Source organism: Tyto alba, unplaced genomic scaffold (assembly GCF_018691265.1).
Source record: "Tyto alba isolate M040663 unplaced genomic scaffold, T.alba_DEE_v4.0 Super-Scaffold_7, whole genome shotgun sequence".
NCBI classification, from domain to species: Eukaryota; Metazoa; Chordata; class Aves; order Strigiformes; family Tytonidae; genus Tyto; species Tyto alba.
The window spans coordinates 26781895-26803990 of NW_024881328.1; the positions used below are offsets into that span (position 1 = coordinate 26781895).

At 38.4% G+C, this 22096-nt stretch overlaps 1 protein-coding gene across 6 annotated transcripts in view; it reads right to left on the reverse strand.

Moving 5' to 3' along the window:
- Positions 1-20351, reverse strand: part of SESTD1 (SEC14 and spectrin domain containing 1) — a 59010-nt gene extending 38659 nt beyond the window's left edge. For 2 of the 6 annotated variants that reach the window (XM_033010889.2, XM_033010888.2), the window contains exons 1-5: positions 20102-20351; positions 16960-17022; positions 16190-16295; positions 7964-8043; positions 1917-2025 (exon numbers count right to left, since the gene is read on the reverse strand). In XM_033010889.2, coding sequence (XP_032866780.1) covers positions 1917-2025; positions 7964-8018 — 164 coding nt within the window. In that variant the 5' untranslated portion in view covers positions 8019-8043; positions 16190-16295; positions 16960-17022; positions 20102-20351. Of the gene's footprint in view, positions 1-1916; positions 2026-7963; positions 8044-16189; positions 16296-16959; positions 17023-19750; positions 19912-20101 lie in introns of those variants that run through there. The other 4 variants (XM_033010886.2, XM_042784119.1, XM_033010887.2 and 1 more) reach the window with 4 other exon arrangements.
- Positions 20352-22096: the final 1745 nt, after the last annotated feature.

Genomic DNA, 22096 nt, shown 5'->3' on the forward strand with positions numbered 1-22096 from the left:
ATAAGTGTCTGTATGAAAATTAAAATAAAAAAGCTCTTGGTGATTTAGGCCACAATACAGACAATACAGCCAAGGAAGCAAATTCTAGTATCCACAGATAATAGCATAACATTGCCACTTATTTTTCTTGGAATCTGAAAAGGCCTCTTCAGAACCCAAAAATTTTAAATTGCAAAGAAAGGCATAACAGTAGACTTAAACACTAGGAATAAGTTGCCTGAAGTTTTAGGAAAGATTTACACACAAACACACTCCCTCCAAAGAAATTTACCCAAGACACTATGAACAGTTGTTATGTCTCAAATTTTGGACACAGCTATCCATCAACACTAGAACGTATATTTCAGAAGAGTTACGGTTACAACACATATCATGAACAACTGAATTAAAAGTTAAACATATTAGGTTACCTTACACATAGAACTTGGGGAAAAAAAGTAACATTGATGTTTCTTGGACAACTATCTGGATTTGGGACAACATAGATCCCCACACCCCTTCCTTTTTCAAATACTGTTCAGCAAGTCTTTCCAGAACAAAAGAGGCAAGTGGTTAGGCCAAAAAGTTTCTATTTCCCACTAAAAAACAACATGCAAATACAACAATGATTTTTCCATACTGCCAGCATAAGAGAGGTCATTTTTTCCACAACTGACAAACAGAACATCAGATGTGGGAACACTGAACTTTGCTTTCAAACAGATTTCCCAGTTTGTACAGAGTACAAAGAGTATTTCGGTTGAATTTTCAGACAGTTATTGGTACCCTAATATATGTAAGAACATACATCAGGATGAGACTGTGGAATAATTAATGTTTGCTAGAACAACAATGCCTGCATCTGTTCCATAAATACATCATTTGCGATTTTCATCACTTTGCAAAAGACAAGCTGTTTGAAAAAACATAAAAATTCCACGACTAAAATAATGTGCAATTTACTCATATACCTACTGACGTTTTATTTGTAAGCAACTTGAATTTATTCTTTACTTCTCTCTCCCCAATCAGAATCTTTTTAAACAGTTTTAACTACAAAAAAAAAAAATCAGATCATTTAATCCTGTTTTAAAAAAAATTATAGACTGCAGCAAGCAAAGTATTCTAAGCATTGTCTAGGTATGCCATTGTTGCTGTTTCCAGAAGAAGAATTTAAAGGGATACAAAAGCAAGCATTTATCAGATGTTTTTCCTTTTTAAATCAGTGGCACAAGAGAACAAAACAAAGCTATGATAAAGATTGATCTCTGGATCTTAAGAAAAATATGCAGTTAACTAAGCTAGGGCCAAGAACTGTCACTATAAGCTTGCAGGGTTACATGCACAGAACTTAATCAACCATGATTTTACAGCAATGTCTGGATGACAGGATACTCAAGTCATCATTCAGCACATTTACACAGTGTCTTACCTTTAAACATTTGAGTTGCTCACTAACCAGTAAAACTTCGTTTGTTTTTAGACTCAATGCACACTTGAGCACTACAAGCTACAAAAGTTAGGCACATAGCAAAGAAAGAGGAGGAAGCTTTTTTTTTTTTACTTTGGGCAAGGCTACCTTTTCAAACTTAGGAGTTTCATTAGAATGGCTCATTAATTTACACAGTATTTTAAGTGCATTGTCATCAAAAAGAAATTACCAAAAGATAACCCAAGAAAAGAGTGAGGAAACACACAAGACAAAAAAACAAAGCCAGATAAACAGAATAAAATGACATATGCAAGCCTTAGTAGATATCTCTTAGTTTATTGGGATGTATGTTTCTAATTCAGTCAAATACTATCACATTTTAAGCAAACATTTACGTAAAACTCATTTGGTATTGAAAGGCAAATAAAAAGAAACACCAATAAAAAAAAGATCCCTTCCACCACTGGAAAAGAGGCAGCCCTGAACAGAATGCCTTTGAAATCACCTTGGGATACTTAGAAGGTAGTCCAGTGTGACGCTCAGCTCATCCATACTCGTCTGTTCAAGGCATAATGGAATTGTCAGAATGAGGCCACTTCTTCTGTCCTTCCCTCCTATTTTGGGGAGGGGAAAAGTCATTAGAAAGGTAACGTGATGGCTTTAAGGTGAAAGAAATACTTAGTAGTTATGTGATGTCAAAATACACTGTAAAAGTAATCTCTAAAGTTGCTGTGAAAATCACAACTGACATTTCACCTCTCAGGTGTGAGGATTCATTCGCCACATTGATATTTAAGGCATCACCAAGGCTTCAGAGCATAGGACACATCTGTAGCTCTCAGACTTTCATCTAGTACTACTTTCAACATAAACACAAAGTTTTCTAGAAGCATTATTTCTGCATACGTAGATTATATTGTTAAAAAGTATCTCCTAGACCTTCTACACTACCAGCCTGACAGAAACCTGGTAAGCTTCCATGATGAACATGTACCCAGCAACTCCAACTGGAACACACCACCTCCTAGAAACATCAACTACATAAAGGAGGATCTTGTACCACACGGGCTGCTCATGGCACATACTCTAAATTGGTAGTTTATTCATCAAATGCATAAGATTTCCAGACTTGCTTACAAATACATAACAGTCACATCACGATTAAGATAAGTATTTCCAACCAGGTGCTTCAGTTTTCATATGCATTTTCTAACCTTCCTGGTAAAAGTTACACAAACAGTATCAGCAACAAAAATATTGAAAGAGCTAGCCTCATATTTATATGTCCATTATGAGATCCAGTAAGATCAAGTGTTAAGCAATGTTGATGTGTTGCATTTAAGTAGACTGTTCTGCAACCGTTGTTTGGGTTGGGTTTGACTACATAAACTCTCAAGAAAGTCTCTGGAAATGTACAGTATTGAAAAAAAAAAAAAGATCTTTAAATTTAAGGAAGTGGAAATTTTCTCTTCTGGTCTTTCTTCCAAGACTGACTTTGGAGCCACACAGATATGAACAAGTAAGCAAAATGAATTTGGATTAGGACTGGGTTCTTACTCATTGCTTGAATTGGAACTGAAGCCAAATCCACTGAATACATCATCACATGAAAAATAAATACTGACACAGCTCCCTGAAAGGGTCAGTCAGTAAGTGCTGTAGAGTGAAGGAGATCAGGTGTGCAGCTGACTTATCACCACATCTCCAAGCACAGGGTCATCACTGGTGATCTTCTGAAGGCAGAAAGCCTTGAGACCAAAACATTTACCCCTAAATGGCTGTTAACTCATGAGTGGATTAAATAAAAGGGACAAAGGTAGCTGTGACTCGTCTTACCACTTAATTTGGAGCAACTCATCTAGTTCATGTATTCACCATTTTGAGCAAACCACCTTATGTATTTTTGCTTTCTCTTGGACCTTGAATCTTTTAACATCTACAACCAGCAACAAGAAAAGAGATCTTCATTTCAAATCCCAATCAAATATTTTGGTGGGGGGAACAGGAAGGAAAATATGAGAAGACAAGTGGGGAGAGAAATTCACACATTAAGTAAAGGACATTAATGAATCCAAACATACTGCAGAAGGAGACAGTGCTTGAGTTTATAGCTTATTAAACCACAACTTCAGTCATCTTAAAGTTTGAGGGTGTTTTTTTTAATCCTTGGGGGTTTTTTTAAGCTAATACCCATCTCTACATTAAACCAGTTTCAAAGTAAGTTTTCCACAGTGTGGAGTAGCTGAGAGCCTTTTCCATTTTATGCAATATTATTTCTTAGAATAAGTCAATGTATTACCTATTTTATTAAAAATAAAAAATACTACAGAGACATTTAAGTACACATTACTAAACAATTTAAGTACAGTTACTAAACAATTTTCCTCTGTATTTTAGAAAAACTGTAAAAAGTTAATGATAATCTCAGCTTTATTTGGGGTGAAGAAGAAAGTAAGTTTCCAAAACCTAAGAACACCTTTATTCTCAAATTAAGTGTGTTAAAGCCATTAAATCATGCTTTTTCTTCATAAAGTTACTTAATATTGGTAGAAGTGAAGTTTTAACTAATCAGTAAGAACAACTTTTTACAGAATAATAACAGTTGTGTCGAAATAAGACAGTGCGCATGAGCACAGTAATGCTTGCAGAGGTATACATGTATACTGACATAATTTGTAAGAATTCCCCTCATCCATTAGAGATGCAGGCACGATAATGAAAAAACACTGCTTGTTTACACAACATATGTTCACATCTTAATTGCAGTAGGTTTTTTCTTTGTTTCCAAAGCTGTGTGAACTCCCCAAAGAGCATTCAAAGATCCAGTGTTACACAAATCTTCCACATCTTCATAAAGGACCTACTGCTTTAAGTGGTCCACTGCAACAGTTGTGTTGCCCTCCCTTTCTCTTCTTTGGGGGAGAAGTACTGCTGGAAAACGGTAATATACTTTCTAGTAACTATATTTCTAAACAGAAGAATTAAAGAGCAGTGCTATATGAAAAAGGACAAATGGATAGATCCTTTCTGCAGAAAGTAAGAGGGAATCACAGTTTAAAGCAAGTTATTTACAGATTATCTACCCTTCTGTTTTTGAATGGCAGAAAGCCTGAAAATTGGAGTAGGGAAGAAGGAGAAAAAGGAAGGAAAAATACCTCAATGCTTTAAAAACTGGACATTTGTTCTCATATGTACATTTGGAGTGAAAAAATAATTTCTCTCCACTTGCTACACTGCTTAGTGAGCACACATTAAATTCAACAAGTAGGAGGAAAACAGTAAGTTTGTAAATATAAAATAATACTTCAGAGGCCAAACTTATTCAATGGTAGCTTGTTAACTACCACCTCTCATGAAGAATAAAACATCAAAATGAATCAAGAAGCCCTTGCTTAAATGTTCAGGCATGGTTTGATATTTCCATAAGGAAATCCTCAGAGAACGGAGGGTAGCAGTATTTAGGAATATAGAAAATAAATCCATTGAAACTAAAATTTGCAACAGCCAAGTTAAAAAATGGGTTACACGTTGTAAAATAGAGGAACTATAAAAAATTACTGGAGCAGAGAAGCAAGGAAACATCGTCACAAATATTAACGAAAATTAAAAACAGACTGGACAGAATTTGGTGATCAAACTGAGTAAGTCTGCAATAGGGAAGTAAGAACACAAGGGGTTATGAAGGTATTTCTACAGGGAACAGTAGAAGTGTCACCTTGAACCAACTTCCATGGTCCAGAACTCCATGAGCCAAAGCAGCTGCTCAGGACTCTATTGGATAATAAACTCTAAGAACTGTATCTAACACTCCCTATCCTCTCCTACCCATGAACTCATAAGTGAAGCACTAAAGCTGTTCATTTTATTGAATATATACGTGGCTGGGAAACGGATGGTTTGCAGAAAAACACATTTTCTTGTATTTATAGAAAGTTGGTCTTACCATAGCCAATTCATAAATGGAAAGCATTTGTCCTGTTCAAAGTTACTTCTGGATTCATGAGACAAACACCAGTCCCCACAAAAGTAGTTAACTATTAATAGTAGTTCATCTTTTGTTTACACAGACTTGAAAGACTCCAGTGTTGAACAGGGTCTAACTAACTTTAGAATTGACACTTGAAGCTCATTCATGCAAGATACCAGACACAGAAATTTTTGCTTTTATACCTGGATTTAAACAGCATTGGCTGAACTGACAAAAAAACACAAACCAAACCCAAAAACTATAATCTCTTGACATTTTACAAAAAGACTTCAATAATTATCGTAATTATTCAGTTTCATGACAAGTCATCTTGTACAAGAACTGACAGGTTTTTCCCTCAGCTTGTTCTGAAGAGATTCAAGCATCTGTACTCTGCTTGCACTGTGATTTTTTTACAGTTTTCTTGCACCAAAGTATATACAGATCAGCTAAATATTCAGCACAAAAAGAAAACTAGGTAAAAGCTATCACTGATTCTTCTCCTCAGTGAAAAATGATGGACAGTTATTTATACTTTAAAGTTATCTTTTATATATCTTTATCCATCTAAGAATAATTTTAACTCAAAACTGTTTTTAAAGGAAATACTACAAAAAACTGAATGGGGCTTTAAAGGAATATCACCTAAAGTTACCAGTTAAGAAGTGATGGCTACCATGGATGTAGTCTAACATTTCCCATACTAACACACTAATCATTAAAATTATTTAATTAAACAATAAAGTTGTTCATTGATCTTTGTTTTATTCTTTGGAACTCCTTTCTAAAAATTAAAGGTTGTATAAATATTTGTCACCACCTTCAGAACGTAATGTTTAGTGGGATAAACCCAAGTCACATTGTAATTTTAGGCATGGCAACCACCACCTCCTTTTCTTACATAAAGCACTACAATCAAACTATGTGAGTCTTTAGGCTTAGAATTAAACCTGAAAAATAAAATCAGGGGAAAATAACTTGTGTGTTATAACTCAGAAGTGGTGTAGTTTATAAACTGAAAACATTAAGTTAAGGAAAGCAACTAAGAGCATCACAAAAAAAAAGTTTAATACATTTTGCACCAAAGTGCTTGTTCAGGGTTTTTGCTGAGTCAGTAGTTCGCCTTTTTTTTCCCTGCTATTTGTAATGACCTACCAACATGGAAGCAACACAGCCATGAATTCCAAATGTGAGGAGACACTGCTCCAGTAGAAACCACTGTTTTGCTTCCACAAAAAGAAGGCAGGGCCAACATTATTTGTACCAATTAAACTCACAAATGACAAGAGAATTCAACATATAAGCACTGCAAATCATTTTTCTAAAAACATCATTTTTCTGATTATTTGTTTTTAATCATTAATACGTTTTCACTTATGAAACTATATGGAATAACATTGCTTTAAAGAGACGTGATGAACTGATTTCTCTGTCAGGGTCCTTTGCTTACACTAAAGAATGCTTATGAGAACTACTGCACCATTCATTAAATTAAAGCATCCATTAATACCACACAATTCCAAAAAGGTCAAACCTACTTAAAAAATATATAAGTTCAAAAAGGATCCTAGCATTTAAACCACCACTCAGTAAATTACTTTCCACTAAGAACATCTGTATTTTGAAATGCATTGGGCAGCTTTAACAGCAAATTGAAAATGCACTCTCATTAATGAGAGCTTCTGCTTGCAGGATAATGCTGAACCACCAACATACTACGCATCTGCTATTACTATGGAAGAAATTGCCCACTGTCCCAGGCTTTAATGTAAATTGAGTGTTAGAAGGTTTTTTGTTTTTAAACAGGAATTGTTGGATTTGCAGTTGCTGGGGACAGTGGGCAAATTGAAAGCAAAACAAATTCTTTTAACAAAAGGTACAGGTTTCACTTCAAGTGACTGGAGCAGGCTAAACTAGACTAGCTAAAATAAACTAAACCAGAACAGTATTTATTTATGGCAACACTTGTCCATTTGTGAAGTTGAGAAGTGTTCTGCAAGTTATCTGTCAACCCTAGAGTAGGCAAACACCAAGAACTAACACAGCTATCTATCACAGCAGTGAAATCAGCAAGAGAATGTCATTCATCATTCTAAGTATTCCCTTCCCCCCCTCTCCCCTTCTGGATTGGGCAGGAGAGAAAAAGTTACCTTCAACCCAAGATTCAAGAAGTTTTAATAAATACAATGGTAATTCCAGCCTTGCCTGAATCAACTACTTTAAGGAAAAAATTTCTAAAGAAAATCCTGAAAATATTCACTCTGTATTTCTAAAACCACATAAAATAAAACCAGAAAGGATTATTCTTGAATATCTGCTAAATCATCATTCTTTTATATATGGAATGAAACTTCATGACATCAACTTTGTGGGTTGAGTTACGGACGACAGCAAAAACAAGTGTTAAATGCCAACAGCAATAGCTTGGACACTTGATTAAAAGTTTCAGAGATGCTTTTGAAATATGACAAGGTGCTAATCAATCGTATGTCTGTTAAACACATCCAGCAAATACAAGTAACCAACCTAAAAATCCCATCCAAATTATTCAGTGAGGGACTAAATGAGGAAACCAGAAACAATACCTGAAAGAAAAGCCAATTTTTTCTTCAGAATGGGTAATATTACTGAAGCTTCCATTCTACTTCGGATAATTTTCACAGCTCTGAAACACAAAAAGTTAAAGTTATCAAGCATGGGAAATCAATTATGTTTCACTAGAATGAGCACAGGACAAAACACTTCCATATTCTTCTGAAAGAAGCACAGAATACTAACCAAAATCCAAAGTATTGTAAAAACTGAAGAAAAACACATTATCGTATGCATTTTCCTGTGTAAATCTTTAAAGTTTTCTTCCTCAGCATCATCAAAAAAAAGAAAATCAAAGCAAGATCTCAACCAAGGACACAGAGCTAATGTATATAAAAGTCCTATTTCCCATTCCCATTATTTACAGGTAGATCATCTGTTTGCTCAGTCATTCAGACATAAAGTAAGTATAAATACAATTACAATTTTACATGGTCTGTCTGTCTCGATACCAGGAATATAATAATTATGTAAATATGTTATGATGCATTTATGTGAGGACACTGCCATTACCCTGCCATTAGAAGGTCTTCAGTTAAAGAAAAGCATCCAACAGACAGTGCAGGTGTGCCTAACTTATAGCTGGAAATGCTTCTGTTCCTTTTGTCTCCAAATCCCTTCTTACCCTCATCCCATTTTTATTGCATTATGAACTGGAATTCACTGCAATTAAGCTTCTGTGCTTCAGTGACAAATCAGGAGGATACTTAAACTGCAAACTCCTCTTCCAGCCTACATGAAGTAGCATCTGCTTCTAAGTTTTTCTGAGTTCACACTTGCACACATCAATCCATAAAATAAAAAAAAACCCTAATTCTACATAGGAATACTCAATACAGGATATGCAGCAGTATCCAGTCAAAGTAAGACAGAACAAACAAATTTTTTTCCTTTAATTTGAGGCACAGGTCTTCAGACTGCAACCTGGAGTTCTCCATCTAGATACTTTGGCATTTATGCACACAAATAGAACTTTTTTTTCTGGGGAAGGTGGGAGGAGTGGAGGGAAGCGATAATAGGGCGCTAAATGAATCAAAACTACCGCTGATCTAGGAGAAAGTAAAAAGAAAACCAGAAAACTCCAAATAGAGAACCTTACATAAACAGAACAGTTATTCTTTTCTTGTTAAAACAATGAGCTTCATTACAAACAAAAAAAAAAATGCAGAATTATTATTATGAAACAGAAATAACACTTCAACAACTTTTTACTGTCCTTCCCTAATGCGTAATGCTTCACAATGTTCATTCTCATCCCTTATCCAAAAATCTCCATATTTAAGTGTCATTTTTGTCAATTACATAAAATATACATTTCCCATATTACAGAAGGAAACAGACAAATCTCAGTTCTTTCAGGAAACTGAGTCACAAGACAGCTTGCACTTCAGTGATTACTCAAGTAAGCATCCCATTAAAGCTTCCTCTATGCTTCAAACAAAAATTTGTAGGTTATTTGTTGCATAAAACACAAAACTCAATAATGACTTAGGCAGTCACTTTTGTCTCTGAAACACCATACTCAAACCACCCTGTGTAAACTATTTCACTTTGGTAGTATCTTTTTCTTACAATGTGGAGCACATACCTGGTAATAATTTTTCCCCTCTCCCCAAATTATATTTCAAAATTATTACAAATAGCTCTTTATTATAATCTATGAAAAAAGTCCAAAACTACATACACATACTTCATTATCTTCATACTTTCACATATGAACAAAAGTTTGCATCAACTTATTGACTCTAGGGAGCATGTTTCTTTGCTGTTGTGAAAAGACCCATTTATTTAATATGAAAGCACTGCCTGGCTTTCTGCCACAGTAGTGGCACTGGCCATGGATGAAAATAGTGCTTTTGTTCAGTATTTCCTGGAACAAACGGAAATATTCTGTTCATTCAGAGTGGAGGGAGGTTGAGTCAGAACAATTAGAACAATCACCAATAATTTCAAACACCTAGCCTTTGTTCCAGAAACTCCTAAAGTTTTCAATTATCTCCGAGAGCTTTCATGTGCTCCATCTAGAATAAAATTCTCACCACAGAAGGTTATCAGAACATATCAAAAAAAAAAAATCTTCATGTTTAAAAATAAGGTCTAACATCCTTCTCTAACACTTCATAGAATCTCAGGATGAATTGAACTGAATGTCTTTTTTTAGTACTGAAAAGTGAAAATTTCAAGAGACTGGGCATCTACTTTCCACTAGAATCTAAGGTGTTTTTAAAAGGTACGCTGCTAGAAAGCAGATATAAGTATATTTAGACCTACAAATAAAATGTAAAGTCTTTTTAACTTGTCTGGAAGAAGACAAAATGACAGGATCTTAAACTGGTCATCAAGCTCTCAATTTAAAATGAGGAAAGAATGATGTACTACTCAATGTCATACCACTATATAGCCAAAAGGAACAGATCCAGTGTCTATTCATCAATAAAAAAGGCATTTGGACTCATTAATTAGAAAAAAAGCTAAAGATTAAAAACAAGAACACTGAAGAAAACAGATTTCACCTCAGAGAAGTAAACTACTTCAAGAAGATCTATTTTATCACTTCCAAAACGAAAGACAAAATTTCTATATGCTCAAATCTTACAGATATTAAAAAAGTTAAAGAGGTTAAATGTTTGCTTAATTTCAGAAACAGTGCTGCATGCCTACCTGCAATCTACTTTGCCAATTAAAATATCATATACCAAATTGTAAAACTTGTGTATATAGGAAACCTGAAATAAAAGGACTATATTTAAGAACCTCACTGAACTTGCTTAGAATGACCTAGGCTTTCATGTTTTTAAATCAATATAGCAATGTTAATCTCCAACAATGTATCCATTCTTTTGAAGATTTCCACAGAATAGCGGCAAGACTAAACCCACATAATATTTGTATCTAAAACCTAAATATTTGAAAGGTATTCCAGTGAAATAGAAAATTCTTCCAAACCCTGCCTCCAAGCAGAAACTAACACTTGTGGAGAAAATTCTCTTTAATACAAGCTTAAATTAAATAGGGAACATTAGGGGGAGAATAAGAGGCTGGGGCAAGAGTAAACAAACAGTAAACCCCCCCCACATTTACAGAACAGATAAAAATGAAAACAGTATTTCAGGCTGCGCCCCAGTGTGAAATCCAGTCATGACTTGGTAGGCTGCATCCCCTATCATCTAGACTATGGAATGACTACAAATTACATTGTTTCACTAACAGTTTAAAATTTCAGACCTCCTTTTAAAAAAAAAAACCAAACCACACAAAACTCACACACCATAAGAACTATGTGTAATTAAGCATAAAAAGGCATAATTACTGATGAATGAAGAATATCACCTGCATTTTCTGCTACATATCTTTGGCCTCTTCGAATAAAAAAAAAAATAAATGAGAACCCATGTCCAGACACTGTTTAAAACCATTTTAAAAGTCTATTAAGAGAGAGGGCAGAGGGAGAATTATGACAGACTCACAATAACTCGATGACTGGAAGTAAGATACCCAGAATATGTTAGAGAGAAGCTGCCCTGCAAGTAACACGTTTTCTGTCTAAGTAACCTGGGGGAAACACTGGTCAACAACATTAACATTTAAAACAAATTCAGGCTCAGTAAAAATTAATATAAACGTGTTTACTCAAATCTGTTAGACTTGAAACATTTAATACTCTCCATACGTGGTGCAAGGTCTTTAAATGGGTTAGTCTGTTCATGAGCCTCTACTGCAAGTTTCAAAGAATGAGTACTTTATTCCCTCATCATGTATCAAGCAAGACACAGGACTAAAAGTCAGGAAAAAAAAAAAAAAAAATCTGTTTTCAATTCCTTGTTCTGCTATGAAATATACATATGGCTTTCAGCAAGTCATTTACCCATTTTAGTCTTCATTCAGTCCCTCCATCTAATTCCCTTTTTACAAGAGTATTGTGATGTTTAATTCATTAATGTTTTTGAAGACTTGAGAGATTAGAAGGAACTCAACAGATCTGCCTATAAATAACCAAGTGGCAGATGGGCAGCTGCATTCAAAACTGTAGCAGCTTGCAAGTCCAGGCACAAACAATAGCAAAGAAACAATAGACATTCTGAAGTACTAAAAAAAAAAAAAAGCTTCAAACATATAGGATAATTTTTTTTTCCTCTAAAATCAACTTCTGAATTTCAGACCTTCAAATTTCACAGCTTCATTCACTGAAGCCAGTATGCAAGTTTTTTCAGATGTTGACTTCAACCCACAAAGCCTTAACCTACTCTTTCCCTGGATCAGCTTAAACAAAAGTTCATTTGTCCCACACAGAAATAAAATCCATGTGCAAAAGACAGAGAAAGCTGAATATCACAATTATCTCTGATGATTATTACTTCACCTTTCTTTAAAGCTACATTAAAAGATGTCATCTATCCCACAGCTAAATGGCACAAAGAACACTAATGAAGACTTTTCCAGGGCTGATACTCCAGGGTAATTTAAGCAGCACAAACCTGCCCCAAAAAGTAGAAAAAGGCTGTAAGTATTCATTAGTTAATGCTGTCGTCAATTAAACAGCACATGGAACTGGGTTACTCAGATGGACAGTTTCAAAATAACAATAAAACCTGACAGATGAACATCAGCTTAGGTACTCAAATGCAGTGTTTGGCTTTTACTCTCTAACATATTATGAGCAGCACTAAAATTTTTAACATTATACCTCTTTAAGACTTCAGGATAAAAGGTAACTTCACATACTGAGGGAAGATCCAACCAAGTTGCTTTGCTTTTTCAACTTTTTTTTTATTTTCTTTTATTTTTGTTTTGACTATCTGTAAAAACTATCCATTAAAAAAGAGCATACTGAAGTTTTATATTACGCCTGATTTTCAAGTTGTACAGAAAGAAAATATTCTTCATTTTCCATGACCTGTTAATTCACACTAGAGGATTAAGAAAATAAAAACATACTCAGTAGATTTCATCAGTATGTAAGCTTGTTTAATTTTAAAGCAAAATGCAACCATACAATGTCAGTTCCGTTACACATACACAGTTAGTATTCCAATTCAGCAACTTGTGACAGCAGATGAATTAACAGGTTGAAAACATGCTCTATTTTTGCTTTAACGCAGGGTTAACAGTTTGCTAGGCCATGAACCAAAACCACATTGTCACAGCCATACCAAATTTAAGCTTGGAAAAACTATTTCTTCTGCTCATTTTCACCTGGAGGTTCAAGTCTTACCTTGTATGCTGTGTTCTAACTATAGCTAATAATAGAATTTAGAAGAGCTGTTAACTGCTTCCTCTATTTAATCCATCTTCCATACTCATTTCCCACCCTTCCGCTCCCCTGACATTCTGTGAAAAGTGAAATAAAAGATGAGTGGCAAAAAAGTTATGAGCAATATAATGAGTAGTGAACCAACAAATGGAGAACAAGTGAATAAGACAGGTTATGCCATCCAAGAAGATGACATTGTGCTTGTAAATTTTAACTTTGATCTCAGTCAACTATTTGTTTCACAGAACAGTAGAGCTTTTCCTCAGACTCAGAACAAGTGTCAGAGGGAAAGAAAAGAAGGAAGAGTACCAAGCACAGAAACAATATAACTAAGGATGCACAATAACATCTGCATGTACAGCTGTGAAACAATACCAATGCCTCAGCCTTTTCATAAAAGAAGGGCAGGCACAGGATACTGTGCAGCAGTTAGCACTCTCTCAAAGAGTAGCACTTCTTTGGACTCAAAGGCTACGTCCAGACAGGAGTATAGCTCCAACCCAAAGGAACACATGCAGAAGTTTATAATGATGCTATAATACATGACATACAAAATTATAGATTGATAGAATTTTCTACCCTTTCCAGCCTCAGGCCAAGCTAAACACATATGGTGTATGTTAAATTCCAGCAGTGTCCAGGCTTCTTTAATCTAGAATAGTAGAATCACAGGTTTTGAATGCATCCCCACATTTCATTTTCTGCCACATTTACAAAGACCCCACATTCACCCTCCTGCAGAATCCTACAGCTTGTCCTCGTAGGATGTTACTACAGGCATCAGAAGACTCTGATCTATCTATCTTATACCCTCCCTTGCAACAGGCAGCCAAACCAGCAGGAGTTGCAGTCACCTGGTAACGTCCCAACTTCACAACATCAAGTCATCATAGAATTATGCAATTTGGGAAGTTGCTTCTTCCACCACTTTCTACATAGCAATAGGTCAATTGACACGCTATGTCCAAAGCATAGCACAGATGTTTCTTCATCACACTTCCCTAAGACCCATATATAAAAAAAAAAAAAAAAAAAAAAAAAAAAAAAAAATCATCTTAGGTTCAGCTCTTTTTACTTAGTCAGAAATCATGTGGAAATAAGACAGAAGTCACACAGATTATAAATTCTCCACACAGAAATAGTTTTTGAGTCACAGGTTTGGGGAAGAAAAATAATCAATGAATAGTAAAATAAAGTTACATACACCTCTTCTAGCTTCCTCTACTAAAAAAATCCCAAACAAGTCAAAACCTTGCAGGAATGAATCGCGGGAAATTAGTACCTTATCACAGGTTCTTTAAGGAACTGTCCTAAACCAGTTTGTGATGAAAGATCACAGAGAGCTCTTATACCTTTAGTACTTCACAAAACTAACTAAGGCAGTGGGAGGACTGAGATTGGACAATTTGGGCCAAAAGCAGACAAGTCAGAAGACAAACAGCTGCACTGATGAGTACAACTGTTGGCAGTGCAGAGCAAATGAAAAATAACTTTCCTCTGGGGTGCAAGATTAGAACTTCTTGTTCCTTTTACAACATTTATATAAGAAAACAATCTATAACTTCATAACAATACACATACTTGGCATTGTTTACAACTGCATGTGGCTGAGGCCCTCAGGAATCACTTCTCAGATCAGTACAGTGACGCTACAACTGAATGGAAGCAAAAAGAAATGCTGAACTGAAAGCAGGAGGTATGAAAGGGCAAGGGGTTGTTTGAGAGGAAAATTAGGATGAGGTGTGTATGTATAAGTGTAGCAGACAAAAAAAAGGCATTATTTTTAGGTGGAGAAAACTGACCCAAAACAAGAAGAAAACAAATGATAAGCTAACAAAAAGACTGTTTACAAATCTCTAAAACTTTGGGTTTGATACCTGACCTAAAGGTTCCCAGCTCAAGAGTAAGACTTTGTGTGGACCTTGAAACATCCTAAACAATTTTCCCTGTATTTAAAAAAAAAAAAAAAAAATGGCAGTGGCTTCCCCCACATTGACTGCATAACACACAAAGTAGACACAATGAGGATAATAAAAATCCCTTCATAGGGAATAAACAAGTAATTTGAGAACTTTGCTAATCTTAATCAAACATGAAAGTAGAAAGAATTGAAAAATGCCAGAAGTGGTATATAAATAGCTTGTTTACTCACATTTTTAAGTTTCAAAATATTTCAGAATTACAAAAATTCATTGCTATACAAAATAAAAATAGTTATCTATGCTGCCCTTGAATTACTGTGTGCAAGAGAAATCTTTCCTTAACTTGCACAGATGTCTTCAGTTTTTGTACTCATGTTAAAAATTCCAAACATTTCAGCTGCAAACCACCAATTAAATTGGTCACAGGAAGCACCTGCAGTAACCACAGCAGCACCTCTCCCTCTCTCCCACTCCCTTAAAATAAAACATGTAGCATTCCACTATCATAAATAAATAAATGGTCACATGCTTCAGATAATATAAAATCAAGCTCTCTAAACTGCTACCTGGAGCATCCTGCATGGATGTAACTCATACATTTTCCACTGATACTATTTACTAGGTTCAAATTAGAATGTAACAAGAAAGAATTAGCAAATTCCATGACAGCAGAGAAAGAACAGACAACCTGCATTGAGGGTATACTGATTAGAAAGAAACCATTGCTTTCACCAACACTGAAAAGCAAATAAGCCATGGCACCTTTCATCTAAATATTATGTGTCCATCCTGGCCCTTTCCCTCAAGAAGAGCTGTTTATTTTCTTAAGTTCAGCCACACATACCATTTAGTAACCAAAACATCAAGTTAACATCAAGTCCATTTCTCTTATTCTTACAACACCCTTCTTTTTTGGCTTTACTTGGTCTGATCAACATCCATCCCTCAAATTCAACTCTGCCAACACCACAGTTTAGCTTGGCTCTCACGTGCCTACTACATCTACCTCCCTTGAATCATTGATTCTATGGAGCCCTAAGTCATACCTTCATCTCCTCTTAACTACTGTAATTTCCTTCTTAATGGGTTCTTTATGTCCCAGCATTCCAAACTTCAGCTTGTCCAAAATGCAGCAGCAGCTCATCTTCTCACCTAGAAACAGGAAAACAACACTCCATATTGATTTTCACTTGCTTCCTTGTCAAGCTTAGAGTCTGCTGTAAGGATACCCTCACTTCAGAAATCTCCCACTCTCTTTGGTCTAAAGTGTAAGAAGCATTGCCAATGTATTTTTCTACTTACTCACTTGAAGTGCTCAAGTCTCTCATTTCTCTTCTGTGCGCAAGCTTATCAACCCCATCAGAGCAGCAACAATCTACCTCAATTCTTTTAAAATTTCTTTCCTTACTCTCACCCACAACCACAGCTCTCTCTTTGAATTAGAATTCACGTATCTACAGTCTTAGGCTTAAAACATTATCTAATAGATCTGCAAACACTACTCTGTGTGAGACACTAACACAAGATACATTATTTATAGTATCGAAGCCAAACTATGTAACATAACTTCAGTATGAGAAGCTTTGGTTATGTTATAGTGCCTTTTAAAGATTTTTAAAAGTCACAAGACAAAAACAAAATAAAGCAGGTAAGTTAAAGAAGGCACGAGTTACAGCCTAAGTAAGTTTGTGCAAAACCAACTGCAAAGATTTTGTTCAAATCGGTGTATTCATCAGTGTCAAAGCTTCATAAGAACCGAAGATATTGCATGAAAATTTTAAAGATCTTATTTTTGGAAGAGATTATTCTTACTTACCATTGGCATTGGAATGCAACACTGTCTGTTAGGGAAACAAGTTTGAGCTCTGGATCCTGGATTCTGCAAATTTAAGTGAAAAAAGCATTCAACTGTATTTTAAGATGTTATTACTTAACCTAAAGCTTCATTTCCTTGGAGGATAAAAACAAGGATTTTTACACAGCTACATGATAGGGGATTCAACATTCCCATTACACATTCACAAATACTTGTAAGCTAGGCATTCAAGCTCAGTGGGACAGCAGGAATCCCGTATTTTCTACCAAAACATATGGTAGACATCAACATTGTTTATAATTAGCAGGCAATGTTCCTGAGGCAGCACCGGAAGGAGTGGGAAAGTAACAAGAACCAGAATCCTTGCAGTGTGCTTTCAGTCAGAGGTAATCTACACACAGTTTTAGGCAAAATTGGAAATAGAACAGTTAAGGGTTTTTGTGAGGAGAAGGTATTCCTACAAATTAAGTTAATCACTGCTATAAAATTTAAAAAGGCAAACTATAACTTGATTTGAAAAATGCAAATAGTCCCTAGAATATTCAGAACTAAGAGATAAGCACCAAATGTAAGACCTCGACAAATTCTTTAAGACTTGCATGAAACCTTGTAACTGATCACATTCCACCCACCAACAAAACCCAAAAACTCAAAACCAATGTGTACTGTCTTATGGGTGAAACCAAGATGCTAAACACACTTCATAGGTTTTACAGTTACTCAGATGCAGCAGTCATTACAATAATCTCTCTCGCAACAAGTTTTGAATTTAAAAAAAAAAAAAAAAAAAAAAATGAAGCATATATTACCAGAAGTTCTCTCGTCATGCAAATAAACTAGCAGCCTCAAAAAGTTTAAGAGAAGGCAAGAATACCTTGCCTATAAATCAGGAAAAGCAGCAAGTGCTCAAGATAGCTCGAACAGAGATGCAGTGGAAATCCTGCAATATAATTTCTTATCCCTACAAGATCCTAGGGTAGGCTTTGCCTACTTTATTAGAAGCTACTTACTGAAAGTGTCCTGTATTTCCCCAGCCACTCATACTCATTGGGGAATAAAGGTGTTCCTCTCCATACTCTATTCTTAAAGACTCTTGACAGTTCTGTAGCATTGTATTAAAGTTCACCATCAACTCATCTAGTCTATTCCAGATGTACCTCCCTATTACTACTCTCAAGCAGCAGCCAACCAAAACTGAGCTGAACTTCACCTGACTCCTTTATTCCACTGCTGGAAAATAACAAAACTATGTACATTTCCCATTTACATGAGCTCTACCGAGAAATGCGATTCCACAGACAATATAGAATTATAGCCTACAACTCCAGGAGACTTCATGGCATTGTTTCTTATAAGAAGTACACGTATATTTTCTGCTCCTTTTTTTCTAGGAAAACTGATGCTACAGATCATCTGACTGCAAATAAAATATCATCTATTAGCATACTACTTTAGGAAGAACAGTTGGCTGAGGTGATTTCACAGGATTCTTCAAGAAGCAGTCCACGCTGTAAAGAGTTATGCAAAATTCTAAAATCCATCACTTGAAAAAAAAAAAAAAAAACAAAACAAAACACAAAAACCCATTTTCATTGTTCTTACTTTTGGTGGGGTTTTTTGTTTTGGCTTGTTCCTCTCCCCCGAGAGATCAAAGCACAATCACTACCTTACCAGCAAGCAGTAGGCCCCTCTGATCAAGCTTCAGTTCTATTCTGTGATCCACCTTCCCCCTTTTCTCCTCCTCAAGTTTCTGCCTGGTATAGACAATGGGGCTAGGACTATAAAAACTCATTCAGAAAAATGAGAACCTTTATCAGCATGGAAGTTCATCACCATCACTGTTCCTATAATGTAATAACAGCATTATTTACTAAACACTGAATCTCAGCAGACGTCACAGAATGGGGAAAGGGGGTAAAAAAAACAGTACTTCCTCATTATAGTGAATTTGAATTCATGAAAAAATTCAACACCCAATCGTTAGGACAATGCAGACACTGCAATGCTAAAAATGCAGAGGACCAGTATTTCCTTCGGGATGAAGATGAAAGAACAACTGACAAAAGCATCTAATATCCATCCATTGCAAGCCTTACCAATTTTGCTCATTAAAAAAAATATAAAAACTAAAAAAAAAAAAAAAATCATTCTCCACAAATTGTCTCCACTCTTGCTTCCATACACTCGTTCAAATTCCTTAAGAAAAAGAGTGCTTTAGAGCATCTCCTTCCTACAACTCCCCAGCTCCACAGCTCTGTTAAGGGGTAGTAAGGGATACTACAGTCATAGGGGGAAAGGCAAAATTGCTAGACAATGGACCTGTCAAAAACCAAAGAAACGGCAACCATGGCTCTGAGCAACCCCTGCTTCAGCAGTGAATCAGCTTCCCGACCAGGCAGCACTTCCAGAAGCCGAGGAGCGCCCGTCGCCGGAGCAGTGACACGGCCGTGACTCGTCCCCCGCAACCCGCCGCCGCATGACCAGCGGCCACGCACCGCGAAAATCCCCACGCGCAGCCGGGCGGGCCGGCGAGCCGAGGAGGGGGGGAGCCGGCCCCGGCCCCCTCCGGGCAGCTCTCCCTCGCCCGAAGCCCTCTCCTTCCCTCCCGAGCCAGCCGTGACACCCGCGGGGCGGCCGCGGCAGGCGGGGACGCCGCCCTCCCGCCCGCACAAAGGCAGGCCCCGGCGGCAGCGGCCGCTCAGCAGCCCCCCCCGCCACCGCGGCCACGTATGTAGCGGCAGCACGAACAATACCCAAAGCCGTTACACGGGTTCCCCCGGGCTGCACCGACCTGCCGCGCCCCCGGCCCGGGAACAGCCCGTGGGACCCACACAGGGGCAGGGAAAGCGGGCGGGGGCGAGCGGAGCTCCGCGACCAGCCGCCAGGTACCCCGCTAACCCTCCCGCCGGCCGCGGGGATGCGGCGCCGGCCAGCGCGGACAAGGGCCGGCGAGGCCGGGCCACCGCCGCCCCCCGGTGGGCCGGGACCCGGCCGCCGCCCGCCCGAGCGGGGCGCCCCGCAGCTCCAACGCCGCCGGCCAGGGAACAAAGCGCGGCCAGGCCGCGGGGCCTGCGCCGCGCCTGGGGCCGCCCCTCGGCGGGACTCGGAGGAAGGAAAAGCCCCTCCGAACGCGGGTACTCACCCGGCGGCGACGCGCTCCGGCCGCCCGGGCTGGGGAGGACGCCGGCGGCAGGGCGGGCGGACGCGGGGCGGAGCCTGGACCCGCCCGCTCCGGCCAGGCTGCGACGGCTGCCCTCAGCCGCCTCGCACCGCCTCGCTGGCCCGGCGGCAGCCCCCGGGGACGGGGACGAGGGCGGGGGCGGCTCCGACCCCTCCCCCGTCGGCAAGGAGACAGCGAGCACCGAGCGCTGCCGGGCCCGCCTCCGCTCCGCTCCCCCGCCGCCGCCTGCAGGGCGCGGAGCCGCGGTACCGCCCACCCCCTCCCGCGGAGCCGCCGCGGTAGCTGCGCGGATCCCTGCCCGGCCGAGAGGCGGCAGCACTGGGACCCCCCCCACCGGGAGACAATGCGCCGCCGCCCCGCAGGCCTCGGCCTCGGCCTCGGCACCGCCCGGGCCGGGCCGGGCCGCTTCCCGCCGCCGCGGCCTCCTGCCAGCGACTGAGGGGCCGCTGGAAACATCCGGCGTAGGGGCAGGCTAGCAGGCTGCAGACTCTTTAGCGCTGGCAGCCCTCTTAAGATAACAGTAGCCCTTCTTTACTGCTTGGAGGGCGCCGTGAGTGAGTGTGGGCTGAATGAGGGGCAAATTGATCACAGGTGAAAACCGGTCCTTGATAGCATTTCAGGCTGATGCTGGCTTCCACCTGCGGCCGGTTGCCATCAGTGTTTCAGTAACCACAACTGGAACACGTATTCTGTTTTCCCCCAGATTGCAGCTAATAACCTGTCGTCTGTTCAAGCTCCTGGACAAATATCCTAAAACTCTGTCCCGCCAAGACTAAAATAATGCAAGTAAAAACATGGGAAGAAATGCTGTGAAGAAAGCCAGCCAGGACACTTGTCTTGCTTTTAGTCTAACCGCCCTAGGTCAAGTTGCTGTCAGTCTTAAATCTATTGAATGCGTCATTTTTAGGCTACATAATGGCTCTTAAGGAACAAAAAAAAAAAAAAAAATTACTTATTCAAACTCTGTCTTAACAGTAATTTTGCTCTTGTTATTTGCAGAACAACTGAATATTATTTACTGTATCTCATTCCAAATATGAAAACTGTCTCACATAGGCTGCAACTGCTTGGTTTCTCCACACAAAACATAGTTTGCGAATCCTGCACTCTTTGCCCCCTTCCTGGTGGCTGCCAGTCAACATCTGCTGTAGCAGTAGCCCTCAGCGTTGCCATCAGAGCACGCCCCTGGTACTGACCTCATCTCTAGCCTCTGCCAACTCAGAAAGCTGTCCCTCTCTCAGCAACACAACCCACTGGACATGCAAGAGCTAAAGATAAAGACTTGTCATTAAAATATTCAGAGGCAGCCTGTCAGCCTCAAAAACATACCTTCTCTGTCAGGTCTTTCTCTCCTGAAAGAATACTTAAAACAGCAGCAGCAAAAGAAAACAAAGAGAAAAAAAAACAAAGCAAAACAAAACAAAACAAAACAAAACAAAACAAAACACTTCCCAAACAACCTGTAGAGATAGAGATAAGTGATCTTCATCAGCTTCCCACCAAAAGCAATTGCTGTAGAGAACCATGTACATTATTTTGTACTTTATTAAAAGAGAATAATTTTAACAATATTTTAAGTGTGTGCAGTAATGGTTTAAGAATGAACCAGATAAAACTTTTAAGTCACTCTACATTTATGCTTATTTATTGCATACTTGTGGTAAGAAGGTAAGACAATAGAAAGAAACTTTCATTATTCATCAACATTTACTGAAGATCCCACAGGCTGTATCTTTGTAATCTCTGACTGTAGGACAAATAGTATTTCAGAACACAGGATAAGTGAACTGATACGCAGCACTGATGTCCAGCACAAGTGAAAACTCAGTGGAAGTCACTGGCACATAGATCTTTAAAAGGAGCAAAACTAAAATCAATGAAGGGAAGATTACAGCTCACTGTCATGCTGAGTTTTTCTTTGTTATTTCACACTTCTAGAAGCCTCTGTAGTGCATA